This window comes from Zingiber officinale, chromosome 3A, assembly GCF_018446385.1.
Source record: "Zingiber officinale cultivar Zhangliang chromosome 3A, Zo_v1.1, whole genome shotgun sequence".
Classification (NCBI taxonomy): Eukaryota; Viridiplantae; Streptophyta; class Magnoliopsida; order Zingiberales; family Zingiberaceae; genus Zingiber; species Zingiber officinale.
Window position 1 is genome coordinate 159,167,750 of NC_055990.1, and position 15,406 is coordinate 159,183,155.

General features: G+C 36.6%; 1 protein-coding gene across 2 annotated transcripts; it reads left to right on the forward strand.

Annotated features, from left to right (window-relative positions):
• Positions 1-8,358: 8,358 nt before the first annotated feature.
• Positions 8,359-13,989, forward strand: LOC122053052 (putative metallophosphoesterase At3g03305). 2 transcript variants are annotated; one of them, XM_042614911.1, is made up of 5 exons: positions 8,607-8,732; positions 10,000-10,375; positions 11,025-11,266; positions 11,674-13,248; positions 13,456-13,989. In XM_042614911.1, the coding sequence occupies exons 3-5, from the start codon at positions 11,051-11,053 to the stop codon at positions 13,570-13,572; spliced, it is 1,908 nt and encodes a 635-aa protein (XP_042470845.1). In that variant the 5' UTR covers positions 8,607-8,732; positions 10,000-10,375; positions 11,025-11,050; the 3' UTR covers positions 13,573-13,989. The 2 variants fall into 2 exon arrangements, with proteins under 2 accessions (XP_042470844.1, XP_042470845.1); XM_042614910.1 differs by lacking the exon at positions 10,000-10,375 and having other exon boundaries at positions 8,359-8,732.
• The last annotated feature ends 1,417 nt before the right edge of the window (positions 13,990-15,406 follow it).

The following is a 15,406-nucleotide window of genomic DNA, read 5'->3' on the forward strand; positions in this document are numbered from 1 at the left end:
ATCTCATACACCTATGCGAGTTGACCTGATTAGAATCAGCGCTGAAAAATAGTTTCAGGCTGATATCAATCGACTGCCCCTATTGAATTCAACACATAGAGGTATTCTGTGTTCGAAATACACTGTTACCAGTCGACTGGTAACTGCATTAGTCGACTGGTACTCTTTTCCAGTCCAATTCAACATTCTGAACTCGATTTCAGAAATATGCTAACAAATCTACAAACATCTAAAAATCTCTAAATTTTATGGAGAGATCTGTTTTACCCATGCCCACTTGAAAAAAAATATATTTAAAAATGTATCTATCACCAATCCTAATATTGACATAAAACCTAAAACTATCTAAATGGTTCAATTGAAGCTTGACTTAAACTCCTAGTTTTGGCTTCCTCTTGATGTATTTGCCCATATTAACCCATAATGCATCCTAACATTAGTTTATATGACATTTATACATTTAAAATCAATTATCATGCAATATGACCCACAATGTCATATTTCTTGCATGAAACACACCCCATGTGTGTCAATTCCCTAAGTTTGAGACTCAAGTCCATCTCCAAAACTACTTTAGCAGATTGTATGACTCTTCTAGACTCCCATATAAAATCCACTTGAGATCCATTTGCCATGAGTCCCAACTTGACTCTTTGAGCTCCCCCTAGAGCTCTTAACTTTAGCCACCTTCTTAGATGCTTTCTTCACTATGGCTAAACCACAATGGTACACCTTAGACACCTCATCCTTGTCATAATCATATGCAACCTTAGCATATTTGTTCTTATTGCCCTTGGATGACTCTCCCTTGCCATGATCATTTGCCACCCTAGCATATGATCTCTTCTTGGCCTTGAAGGAACTAGATTGGTATCCCAACCCGATATATCATTATTGGATCTTTTGCTACCCAACACCATATCTAATCCCTTAGATCCAACATTGAATCTCTTAAGGAATTTTTTTAACTTATCAAGTTTTGTCTTTAAAACTTGATTTTCCCTTTCCAGATTCCTAACCCTAGAGTTGATTTGTCCACATTGGACATTCCTAGACGTACTCTTTCTAGGCATATGTCTCTCATTTTTAGGATTAATGCCTTAGTTCTCCTTAGGTCTACCATTTCTAGATTTATCATGAATGAGTCTCCTAAGGTTATGATCTACATTTATCCTATTTCTATCATAATATGTAAATCTAAAATTTTGCATGGCTACATAATGATAATAATTATTTTTCCTAGCATGCATAGAGGAATTTAAATTTGACTTCAAATTTAAACTAGAGTTTACCTTACCCTTTACCTTTGGAGCTCCCCCTTGACATGAGCCTCCATTCTTCCTCCACTTCTTTTCCCACATCTTCAAATGCGCCAACTTCTTAAGCTCTCCCTTTCTTAGATATTTTGTGTGGTAGTGTCTCATTTCTCCACACGTGAAGGATCTAATGTGCTTCTTCCTCTTATTTTTTTTCTTCTTCCTACAACTCAAATTAGATTCTAAAGAACTTGAATTGAGTTTAGGAGATACCTCTTTCTTATCCATTGGACACCTACTCTTGCAGTGCCCCTTCTCATTGCACCCAAAGCAAGTGATATGATCCTTTGACTTCACTTCGGTGGAGATACTCACTAAATTGACTTCCAAGACTTCTTCTTCAACCTTTGAGGATGTTTCCTCATCGACACTTGTGGATGACATTTCTTCATCCTTCTCCTCCTTGGATGTTGAGCATGACTCAACTTCCGTTTGCTCCTTCTCAAGTTGAGCAATTAAACCCATCTCCTTAGGTTCTTCTTATTTTTGTGTAGGTTTAGGTTCTTCCCCTAGAACCATCTTCACTTTGCTCAACAAATCATGGACGTTCTCATATTCACCTACACAACTTATCACATTAGACGACAATATATCTATTAAGATTGATATTACCCTTGAGTTTACCTCCGATCGTGAGGTTTGCTCTTCCATCCAATGTCGTGGTCAAAGTTTCTTCCCTTACTTATCTTTTGGGACTTCGAACGGCTCCTTGACCACCATCATGGTGTCTCAATCCGTATCGAAGAGGACCTCCATCTTCATCATCCAATACGTGATGTCCCATAAGCCTCCTCCTTCAAACTTCGGAGGTGCTATCAAGTCAGCCATCGTCTTATAGTTGCTCTTCTCAGTGGTTAGTCTGGTGAAGTGCGACCTTGGTTCTGATATAACTTGTTGGAGGATCTTTCTATTGGCTAGAAGGGGGTTGGATAGACGGTGCCCCCAAATCGATCGCTTCCTACGTATTATTAGTTTGCGCAATGGAATAATACAAATAACAAATAGAAAGCTAATCTAAAAACAAGAAGGAAATGCAAACTGCTAACATGATGATTTATGTGGTTTGGAGATTAGGGCTCGTACTCCATGGTCGTCCGTAAGGTGGATTATCCCTATCTGTCGATGGATTAGTCCCCGGAAACTCTAGCTAGCACAATCCCCCCTGTCGGTGGAGAAATCTCGCCACAATTCGATCAAGAACACCCGGATTACAATGAGAGCTTGGAGACTCTAATTAGACTTTAACTAAGTCCAATTTCATCACCTTGACTAACCATCCCAAGCTCTATAAGCCAAGCTCTATCTTATAGAGTTTGGAAAGAAACAACAAGGCTGTTTTACCATTACCAAGTCGATTGGTCCTATTGTAGGATCGAAAAAAATTTAGATATCTCCACAATGTCATGATATTGTCCACTTTGGGCTTAAGCCCTCATGGTTTTACTCTTAGGCTCTACCCAAAAGACCTCATTCCAATGAAGATATCATTCTCTTATAAACCCATGATCTTTCCAATGTGTTTTCAATGTAGGACTATGTTTGCAACCTTGCAACCCCAACACCTTGCACCAGTAGACTGGTGTCTAGCCAACGGCTCTTCACCAGTCGACTAGTTCTTGCACCAGTCAGACCCGGACCTTTCACGAGGCGAGAGAGGCGACCGCCTCAGGCCCGACCCAGGAAGGGGCCCAATTTTTTTTTATTGTACAAAAAATATGAATGGTAAAAGATTAATTCGCTAAATCCTTTTCTTTTTTCTCCTGGCTCCGAGGCACACCGCACGCACCCGACTGCGACAGAAACCTTCGAGGCGCCCGTGCGGGGCAATCTAAGGTTCCCACCGAGGATATTCCGCTCGGCGTCTCCGGCGGCGGGCGACCAAAGATCTTATCCATCGGATGCTCTATAAGGATATCAACAGAAGGTTCTCCATTGAGCAAATTCTGAGTTAGTATCATTCAAACTTCCATCCTAATCGAGTAAGTTCCTCTTCCTCTCGCTTCTTTGTTTTTTTTTAGATCAGTATTTTGTCGACTGCCGAGATCAACTTTTTATGATTCATTGATTTGTTTGGTCAAGAACTCAAGATTTCTCAAGCTTTTGATTCTTTTAACCTAACTGTAGCTGACTAAATTTCATCAAGAAAACCAGAGTTTTGCCCTAATTTCTCAAATACAATTGTGTCTAATAAAAATTCTTTTTACCCAAGTTTTTTTTAGAAAAAAACCTATAATTTCCCTCTCCGCTCTTACTTTTCTAATGATCTTCTAAAAAGTTAAGGTAAAAACTTGGTTTTTAGATCTCTCTAACGCATTTGCTAATCCCTTCTGCAGGGCATCCCTAGCGAGGTGAGAAGGCATTTTAAGCCTATGCACATAGGCATAGCGTTGCATTGCACCAACGCTGCTAACATCACACGATTTTTCTCCGGCGTTCAGTGTTCTTTCCAATTTCTTCTCCAATTTTCCGACATTCTTGAATCTTAATCCGTCAGCAGTGAGATTTGGACATTGGACAATTTGGTTAGATTTTATTTTTTGCATCATTTTCTGAATATTAAGTTTAAATGTTTAAATTTTAATCTTTCTTTAGACTTTCTATGCTTTACTTTTGTATTGGATAATTGGATGATATTTCTCTTATTAGTTCATAGAAAAAGATTAGTTAGGTCATTGGATGGTATTTCTTTTCTCCAACGTTCTTTTATCAGTTCTTGATCTCTGCTTTACTTTTTGTGTTATCATTTTCACATATATTTTTTTCTTTTATTAGTTCTAGTTTCAGGCTTGTTAATTCATAATTGAACCTGCAATTAGCTTACTTTGATGATTTTCTAGAAAAGGTTAAATTCCTTTTTCATTTTTGATGATTTTCCATGCTATGTCTTTTACTTTGTAGTTTGTATCTATCACCTATTAGAAAATCAGTTAGGTCATCAAATCTTTTGAACTTGTAATTAGCTTATATAAATATATTATGTAAATTGTAAGATAATGTGTTTTCTTATTGATTGAAAATTTGAAATTAGTCTAATAGTATTCTTATATACATTGTCAGTTAATTGTAGCTGCCTCTTCTTATTAAATGTTGTTTGGATTAATTAATTCTTTATCAGAAAACTATCCAAAAAAATCTAACATAATATATTGTTACTCTTGATTGTAGACACGAATTATTGAGTTAATATTCAATTTTAATACCTTGCAGGTATAATAAAAGAATATTGAAAATGCCTCCTAAGTATATGTCTAGAGCTCAAAAGAGAAAAATGAAACAAAGGGAGGAGGCATTAATTCAAAGTCAAGCCGATGATATTAACAAATATTTTATTAGAAGTAGCAGAATAGAAAGAGAGGAATTAGGGGATAATTTGGTGATTGAAAAACAAAGTCACAATGAAAATGAGGAATTGGTTGAGGCTGCCAATTTGATCAAGCCGAATGAAAACTTAGAAGAAGACTCTCAACATGAAAAATTAGATTCAACTCTGAATTTGTAAGATCCTGAAAATTGGAATAACATCAGTCAAAAATTGAGAGATTACTTAATAGAAATGGGTCCAAAAAGAGTAAATTATTTTTTGTTTCCTAAGGATAGTAACAATAGACATTTTGATTCATCGCATTATACACGGGTAATGACAAATGGACAAACAATAGATAGAAGATGGCTTGTATATTCTATTTCATTGGATAAAATATTTTGCTTCTGTTGCAAATTGTTCAAGACTGAACAAATGATGAGTAGAATGGGAAATTTGGGTAATGATGGATATAAAGACTGACGTAATGTGCATAGAAGTCTTAAACAACATGAAGCTAGTAGAGATCATATGGATTGCATGATTGCTTGGGTTGAATCAGAAAAGAGGCTTAAAAAAATCAAACAATTGATTACAGTATGCAACTTCAAATCAACAAAGAAAGATAACATTGGAGGCAAGTGTTAACAAGAATAATCTCCATTGTGAAAACACTTGTAAAAATACTCTGGCCTTTCGAGGGGATGATGAGAAACTTTATGTCGAGAACAATGGGCTATTTTTGCAAATGATAGAAATGGTTGCTGAGTTTGATCCAGTGATGGAAGAGCATGTTCGACGTTGTGAAGCAAGGGAATCTCAATATACATATTTTAGTCCCAAAATTCAGAATGAATTGATAGAAACTTTGGCAAATGAAGTGAAAAGGTCAATCATTGCAAAAGTTAAACATGCAAAATATTTTTCAGTAATACTTGATTGTACTCTAGATGTCATCAAGAACAAATGTCTTTAGTGCTACGATGCTTGGATGATTCAACAAGCACACCAAAAGTAGAAGAATATTGGGTTGAGTTTTTGAAGGTGGATGACACATCAGGTCTTGGATTATCAAGTGAACTTATGAATGCGTTAACTAAAGTTGGGCTTGACATTGATGACATAAGAGGGCAGGGGTATGCCAATGGATCTAACATGAGTGGAAGACACAAAGGAGTACAAAAAAGATTGTCTGAAATAAATCCTAGAGCTTTTTATACACCATGTGGTTGTCATAGTCTTAATTTGACCTTAGTTGATATGGTGGAATGTTGTCCTAAAGCCAAGTCATTCTTTGGAGTGGTGCAACGCATCTACACATTATTTTCTTCCTCTACAAAGAGATGGAAATTTTTTAAAGATAAGGTGCCTGGTTTGACTGTTAAGCCATTGTCACATACCCGTTGGGAAAGTCATGTTGAAAGTGTGAAAGCCATAAAAGAGCAAATTGTACATATAAGAGATGCTTTACTTGACTTGACAGAAGTTGCTGAAGATTCTAAAACAAAGAGTGATGCTGAGACCTTAGCGCTATATGATCTTGAGAGTTTTGAGTTCTTGTTTGGAATAGTAATCTGGTATAACTTCTTACGAGTAATAAATGCTGTGAGTAAGTTTATTCAATCTGAAGATATGGATATTGATATTGCGATCAATCTATTATAAGGGCTTGATCAATTTCTTGATGAGTTTAGAAAAGAAGGGTTTGCTAGTTCCATGAATGAAGCTAAACAAATGGCAAGTGAAATGGGGATTGAACCTAAATTTTGAGAAAATGCATCATTCAAAGAAAGAAACAATTTGATGAAAGTGACAATGATAATGTGACACGATCAGGTGAAGAGTCTTTTAGAGTTGAATATTTTCTATTTATAATTGATCAAGCTCGATCTTCTCTTCAAGTTTGATTTGAACAATTTAAACAATATCAAGATATTTTTGGATTTTTATTGAATTTGGAGAAGTTAAAGAGTGAGCCTTTAATTAGCTTGATGAAATCTTGTATGAAGCTTCAACAATTTTTGAGTCATGATGGATGTTCAGACATTAATGGTGATGAGTAGTGTTCAGAGTTGATTGTCGTGAGATGCTATTTAACAAATAAAAAAAGAGCAATTGATATGCTACAATGTCTAGCAAAACTAAATGGTTTATTCCCAAATACTTGCATTGCCTATAAGATTTTGTTAACCATACCAGTAACAGTTGCATCGGCAGAAAGAAGTTTCTCGAAGTTGAAGTTAATTAAGAATTATCTTTGATCAACAATGTCACAAGATAGACTGAATGAGTTAGCAATGTTATCGATTGAGAAAGAAATAGTCCGACAATTAGATTATGCAGATTTGATAAATATTTTTGCCTCTAAAACAACTAGACGAGTACTATTTATGTAATTATTTCAAATGTATATTAACTTTTTATTGATGTAATATATTATTTTTAGTTTATTTGTGTATTTTATGTATTTATTATTTGCAAACTGAACATTACAATTATTTATCGATAAAAGGGTCACTTATTATTTTCGCTTCAGGCCCCGTCAAATACCGATACGGCTTTGGCACCAGTCGACTGGTCCCAACCGTTCGGGCACAGAACCTCTATGTGTTCATCCCCAGTCGACTGATACAACTATAAATCTAGGGTTTCCTTTCCCGAGTATATTTCTGTCGTACTCGGACCCTCACGACTCACTTAACTCTTCTTCGCAGCTTTAACCTCTTGTCTTCAAGCCCACTTCCTTTGACTCTCGTCCCTTTGATGCATCCAAGCTCATGACTCGTCCTCAATATCATCCTTCGCATATGCCTCAAAGTCGCTTCCCTCGACCCTTGTCCTTGTTGCCTTGCCTACAGTTTATTGGATGCTCCATCCTTTACCGGATCCAAAGATATCAAGCTAAGTTATATATGTATCCTGTAAACCTGCACACTCACATACACATATCAAAGAACAAGGGTAAGCAGAACTTAAACCCTTTGCCCAAGCATCAAAATACATAGTCACACCGGACCATCGAGATTGCTCCAACATTTTCTTCCTCCCTCTACTTATGCACATTCTCAGCTCGAAGTCTTCTTCCAATCAACCTTCAAGTCAGCTCACTGATAGTTCATTTCTCACTGCTTTTGGACGGAATTCGTCATCTTAATGATCCTTTCAAAATGATCCCACGCACTCTGAAAGAGAGTAAATGATAAAGATATTTATACTAACATATCTGTCTTTTATATAAAAGAGGTCATTAGATATATTATTAGAAAATTAGAATTCATTGCAACATTTATTACATCAAATACTTTAATAATTTTTTCCTAGTTATTTATATTTTATGTTGTCCAATTGTTCAAATTGAGTCAAATTAGATGGAATAATCTGTTTACAAGACAAAACTTATATTAGCTGAATTGTTAAACTAGTATCTTTATTTTTTAAAAAAAGTTAAAAACAATTATATCATATTTAAAATATTTTTATTTTAGCATCATTATTGTAATTATGAAGTGACTGTTATAATATATAAAAAATTAATTTAAATTTCTTTAAAAATTTATATATATTTATTAATTAGTCCTTGATTTTTGCCATTGTTTATAATAATTTATAGCATCAAATTGAGCTAAAATGGCATTTAAATTAAGTCGAAATCGAATTAATATTATTGGTTAGGTTTAATTAATTTTTAACACGGGTTACGTCGTCTCTTCATTTTTTCCATATGTAGTTCTTGTTGACCTCTGGCGAGACGCTGTGCTCGTTTTATGGCATTGCCTTCCAAACACTTCGCCTTTAACTTCTTCGCTGTTTCCTCTCTCCTCAAGCTGTGCTCGTCCTCCGTCCCACCTCCATGGATGGGCTAGACTGGGCGTTCCTCCTCCTCGTAGTGGCGGCGACGCTTCCCCTGACTACCGGGGAAGACTCGCCACAGACGGGAAGGGGGCGGGTCATCGAGGTGGAAGGAGGGCCCAGATCGGTCGTGTGGGTGGTGCAGCTCTCCGATCTCCACCTCAGCGTCCACCACCCGGAAAGGGCCTATGATCTACAACGATACGTCGGCCCCGCCCTCGCCATGATTAACCCCTCGCTCGTCCTCATCACCGGCGACCTCACCGGTAATTTCCCCCTTTCAAAGATTTGTCTTGAATGTTGCCGAGGTTTTTCTTCGTGAATGTGTTATGATAAAAGTGGGGGTTTGATGGTGCATCAGGCGGCATTGTTTCTAGAAAACTGTTGCTTGGTTGGTTTTGATTAGGTTGGTGATCTATAACTATGAATTTGAAGGATCACTATACTATCAGAATATAGGTCAATTCTTCAAAATACAGTTCTGATTTATTAGATTTATTGCAACGATGCCCATTTGAACTGGGTATCACTCTTGAGATTTTCTGATCAGTCTCCACAACTACTTGTTTTAGCCGACCTCACTTAGTGGGGTAAAGGCTTGGTTGTTGTGCTTGTCGTTGCCTCTACAACTACTTGTTTTGACTATTCCATTGTCATTAAGATGCTGATCATTTTCCTATCTTTGGTATTTGGTAAGCTAATGTAACTGAACTACGAATCCAGCAGAGGGCATAAAGTATCTATCGTAACTCAAATTGAGTCGACTCTCAAATTTTATGTATCAAACATGTTTTAGCTTTTGTTATGTAACCCACTTTTTTTTAATTTTAGACTGTTATTAGCAAGATACTAGATATAACCTTGATAAAGATGAATGATAAATCAATTGAATTAAAGGTACGAGGGGTGAAAGGAGACTAAAGAGATAATTAAAAAAAGATCTGAACTATTTGACTATTACTACCACTATATTGTTTTTCATAGAGCTCAACAACATATAAATTTCATGACGCTAAGCCAAAATAGCTGAGACCCACATCCCTATTGTAATTCAAGATTTGGTTTCACCTAGATTACCAATTTTTTTTGTTTAATTTATTTGATACTCCTAGCTACCACATAGGAGAGCTTAAACTAACCTTGTGATGCACTAGCATTATTTGTTGGCTTAACCAATTTTGATCAGGGTCTATGCGAAGTCTGATTATTATTGCAAATGTACGAATTGTTTTTCTTGTTTATGATTACTAGATCTTATAAATGTCTGGCTCATGAGTTGAGTTAAGCTATTTAATGTAGCAATTCATCACTTGATTGTACATAATAGAAGAGATATAAGATGCCAATCCTAAATATTTATTAGTCCTAACCAAAGAAGATAAACTTTCTTGTTTTTCTATCATCGCCATCATTGTCAATTTGAGTCTACCCAAACTATTTGAGATTGGTTACAAGAATTTTATTGTTCCATTAAACCGTTTGCAAAGTTATATTACTAGTAGCATTCAAATTAATTCAATTACTTTTTTATAGTACATCTGTAGAAGCTAAGACACATACAAGATTGCCCCCACAAGTGTGGTGCAGTGGTAAAGCACTTACGTGAACAAATAAGAGGACTGGAGTTCGAATCCCAGTAGGGAGGTCGGTCTCTAAGTGTGCATAAACTGTGCTCTAGATTTACCTGGTAGGCGACAGGGGGAAGGCCATCTACCTCCAAGATTAGTCAAGCGAAGCATGGACATCTGAATTATCAAAAAAAATAAGACACGTACAAGATTGTGAGTGGTGGGGAAGAGATTTATTTAACCTTCTAATCCACATACCGAGCCTAGTGCGGGGTAGGTCAAGAAGCATGGTGGGTAGGGATGGCAATGAGACCCAATTATTGGGTATCTGCAGTCGTCAGGTACATACCTGCTTGTTGAATGCTGATTTGAATTTGCTTAAATCTGTGGATACCCACACGTATCCACATGTGTTACTCATTTAAATCTTGTACTCACAGGTTTGGGGGCCATTTATCATCCAAAGTGGACATTTAAATGGTTTGTGGTACCAAAAATTTAAATGGCTAGGGGTTTAGATAGTGCCCAAAAATGCAGGTACTTACCTTCTTGTAATACCTAGTGTTGGATTTAGGGTGGGGCAATATTAACTATATTTAAATTTATAAGATAAATGATTAAAGTATTGATGCTTACCAAACTTTATGTGGGGCAATTTAGGAGAATTAAGTGAAGCATACATGGTGGTTTAGGGAGGGCAATAATATTTAAAAGTATCTACATGATTGAAGTATAGATGTTCACTAGATTTTATATTCGGGAAAATTGAGTGGAACATAAACTCCTTGTCCCATATACGTATAAGGTGGGCTGACAACAACTAGGTTGGGTTGTTGTTGTGCACAATGCACATTCATTTCATTTTTTTAAACAATTCTACTCCGTAATAAATTGCATTTATTCAAGTAACTAGATTAGTGATTAAACATTGAAACATGCCTTTTTTTTTTCATCTAACTAGAAGGTTTTATCTGTTTCTCTGTCTACCAGATGGGAAGAGCAAAGATCTATTGACCATGAAGCTTGATGAGGTAGAGTGGAAAGAGTACCAGAATGCTGTTGATAATATTGTTCAAAGAAGTGGACTTAACAAGGACATCTTCTATGACCTTAGAGGAAACCATGATTGTTTTGGTGTACCAAAAGCTGGTGGTGTTTATGACTACTATCACAAGTGCAGTATAAATGCAAGAACAGGGCGAAATGGAAATGTCCAGAGCGTTACATTACAGGTTAGGTCACCATCATATGTTATCACCTTTTAAGAACCCTCTGTTCCTATTTATTTTAATGATGCTAATATGTTAACCAATATTGTCATTGATCACCTTAAATTCCTCATTTGCCCTTTTGATTGTGAGCACAATTTTGAACACTCCTGTTATTCTTTCTATACAGCAGTAGACATTATTATAGAAATGGCTAATGAGAACACTGAAATCATGTGACTGTTGGAAAAAATTCATTATGTTGGAAGATGTAAGATATCTAGTTTTTTCAATATATATTGTATTTTTCTTTATATTCATTCAAATGCAGATAGTGTCATAGTCCAGAAAGTGTTTCTTGTCATAGAGTTGTAATGTTGCAAATGTCTCTTGATAAACTTCAACTTGATTGAATTTTAATTCAAATGTAGAATGGAAGATGGAGGCATCTTTTTGTGGGCTTTGATAGCACGATGGAAACTAGCCTTCGTGGCCCAACAAATGTGTTTGGGCATCCAACTGACCAATTGCTTGCAGAGATAGATTTTGAACTTTCACAATGGGATGATGAATCATCGGCAACAAAAGTTTCTTTTGGGCACTTCCCTTTGTCTTTTTCAGCACTAACAGATACAGGGAAGAGTCTAAAAGATGTATTTCTTAAGCATTCTTTATCAGTTTATCTTTGTGGGCATCTTCATACAAAATTTGGCAAAAACTTGAAGCGCCATCATCAATTAGATCATCTGGTAAATTATTTTCAGTTGAACATTCATCAAGGATTTCCAAGTAACAAAGATAATCAAAATTGTTCAAGCAAGAGCATTTCCCCCAATGAATTTTGGGAATGGGAGATGGGCGACTGGCGTTGGAGTAGAACTATGAGAGTATTGGCTATCGATTATGGTCATGTTTCATATGTTGATATAGATTTCAGATTGGGATCAAAGGATACCATTATATTGCCTACTTTTCCCTTGGACTCAAGGTTTATGCAAAGAATCTCATCAATCCATGATTTCAAATGTCAACCTGAGAGAGGCTCATCTTATGAGTTGGTGAGAACTCTAGTGTTTTCAAAACAGAAGATCGTGTTGGTTTCTGTTAAGGTATATGACACTCATTATGGAACTCCTAATATAGTGCTTGATTCCTCAATGGAAAGGATTGAAGGCAATGGAACTAGAGGTGATCTCTATGTGGCTCCATGGAACTGGAAAGCATTTGCAGACCCATCTCCTAGCCGATATTGGCTGCAAATAGAAGCTTTAGACAATTTTGGTAAAACCAGTTACAGTGAACTGCGACCGTTCTCTATCAATGGTCTCACTGCACAAGTTAGTTGGACCTGGAAAGAATTCTTTGTAATGGGTATTCAGTGGCCATTGATTTACCAGCCTGCTCTTTGGGCCGTCCTCTCATTCATGTTCTTGTTAGTTGTCGTTCCACAAGTGTTATTTCTATGCTGTAATAAATTATTCCCATATGAGTATGTTAGACCAACAAATGCAACGAGTATCAAGGAGCATCTAGTTGATGCTGGATTATTGGCTTTGATGGAGTTCCCCAGGATGACCGAAGTATGGTTGGGGCTCCTGTTATATTTGTTCTACTTGTTGTATTTCCCTTGGTTCTTTGGACATGTATTCGGTGAACTTAACACTAAAGCTTCTATGAGTTACCAAGGTTGGTCTATTCCAAATTTCGACAAAAATCCTAATCTCCACTATGTAGGGATACCTGATATCATGGTGGTTGTGCTGCCTCATCTTTGCTTTGTTGTTCTACCAACTATTTTGGTTGTTGGAGCAATGGTTGTAGAAAGAACAACATATCGAAAGTATTTCCTATCACTCTCTGGCAAGAAGGATGATGACTTCTCTAGAGATAAAAACAGGCAAGCAAAGAATGTGACTTCTGGCTATTCACATCGAATATGGCATGGAAGGTGGCCTAGAAAGTTACTACTTCTGGTCACTGCTTTAATTTTGTGGAAGCACTTGAAGGTAAATCTATCTCATTCTTTCATTTTATCCTTCTATCAGTACCTGAAACATGAAACCATATCATCCTATAAACTAAGTTGGTCTCAGCCGGCAAGGCTGCAGCTGGTTAAACCACAATTTGGCTTGGAAAACAAGTGTGCTTATTGCTATCCAACTAATATTTTTCTAAATAATTCTCACAGATTGTTCCTCTTAATTCAATTGCAGAATTGCAGAGCTCTGGTGAGGGCTTATGATATGAATCCTTTTATCGATTCTCCTGTCTATTGCTTCGTGATCCCGTTGCTGCTAATATATGCAGTCTACAAGACTTCGGCAGTGTAGACTCCAGGCACAACATTCTTTTCTAGTTCAAAGATACATGGACCGAGCAACTCGAATCAAGGGAACCACAAGTGGCTTCTATATTGTTCCCTTCAATATGCTCTATGACGATGCTTGGTTTTGATTCGGTAGTTCAACAATTACATCCATGGCAAATCCCCAAGGTTTTCTATGTTTTTTTCTTACAGAAAACAATATTCTTTCCCCGTCAAGATCCTGTGCTTAACTCAGTTGGAACTTTGAGAGGGTGCAACTGTCTGTTATACATTTGTTTCCAAAAGTCAAGTATGCTAGCGGGCCTTAGGTTTAACCAATCCTGTAGGTGGACGATGGAGCCCCATAGATCATAACCTCCAAGCGGATTCATGTTAACTTCTCAGATTTTTTTTTTTCAACCAACTTCAAAGATTTTTTTCACTGGATGCTTGGGAATTTTTGCCTCTCTACCATTGTTGTTGAATCCATTCAAATTGAGTCAAATTAAAAATTAGATGTATAGGGTCAAAATTTAAAGGACATCCTTGATCATCTGAATCGTCAAAACACTATGCTTTATAAAAACAAAATTAAAAGAAGTTCTATATATATGAGAGAGATTTTCATATTAAAGATATTCTTATTCTAGTGCGTAGTAATTATGGAGTAAGTATTACAATATAAAAAAGAAAATTAATTTAAATTGATCAAAAAATCTATATAGTATTTTTATATATATTTTTATTGACTTAATCAGAGATCAAAATTAATTAAAATAATTTTTACATAGTCAAACTCAATATGAAACTATTATAATATTAATTAATTATTATATCTATCAACTAACTACTACACTATTATAATATTTAATTAGTGTTTTTTTTTAAAAAAAAGATTGTATTCCAACGTATTAAAGAGATTTTGATTAAATTTAAATAATTTTAATTGAATTGATAAAAAATTTATATAAAAATTCTTTATTTATATTTTTTTTATAAATTCAATTAATTTATTTTTAGTAACAACTATATACTAGTTAGTGTAATAGTGATAAAATAATAGTGTTGTATCACTATTAAATTATTGTTACAATTATCTTCGGGCGTGAAATATAATTAATAAAGTGACTCGGGAATAGTGCAACAGTTGTGATTTAGGCTATACGTTTGATTGGGTTGGGTGTAATGTAATCTTACTTGTAATGTAATTAAATTTGTAATGTAATGTAATGTAATCTTGATTACATTACTACGTTTGATAATGTAATGTATGTAATCTTTGATTACAAGGATGATTACATTTTTTTATTTGATGTCCATTATTTTTTATAAAGAATATAATTCGTATTATTATAAAATGACAAAAATATCCTGCGATCTCTACCAATGGTCGTCGCACTTCTGCTGAAGCTTGTGGCAACCAGCGGTTGTCGCTGTTGGCCTCCTCCGTCGGCACCCGCCACCGGCAACTGGCGACGATCGCCGGCGGCGGCCGACGGTAGTCATCGACGGTGGCGACGACAGACGGTGGTCGTCGACGGCGGCGGCGGCGGCCGACGGTGGTCGTCAACGGCGGCGACGGTTGGCGGGCGACGACTGGCGGTGGTTGCCGGTGGCGGAGGCCGGCGGTGGTCGTCGGCGGCCGACGGAGGTCGCCGACGGCCGGCGGTGGTCGGTGACGGTCGCCGACACCGTCGATGGCCGGCGGTGGTCACCGGCGCCGACCCACAAGCGGGGCCGACGACGATGGGCAGCGACAGTCGACGACAGTGGATGACGACGACGGTAGACTAAGGATATATTCGACATTTAAATTTTGATTAAACGATGACCTCATAATGTAATCTGATTACATAGTA

What these genes read in the sequence shown, in the direction of transcription:
- LOC122053052 (XM_042614910.1), top strand. Translation starts at nt 8,468, where the DNA reads ATGGATGGGCTAGACTGGGCGTTCCTCCTCCTCGTAGTGGCGGCGACG. An exon ending in TCCAGAGCGTTACATTACAG is followed by an intron (nt 11,267 to 11,673) that starts GTTAGGTCACCA and finishes ATTCAAATGTAG; the next exon opens with AATGGAAGATGGAGGCATCT. An exon ending in TTTTGTGGAAGCACTTGAAG is followed by an intron (nt 13,249 to 13,455) that starts GTAAATCTATCT and finishes ATTCAATTGCAG; the next exon opens with AATTGCAGAGCTCTGGTGAG.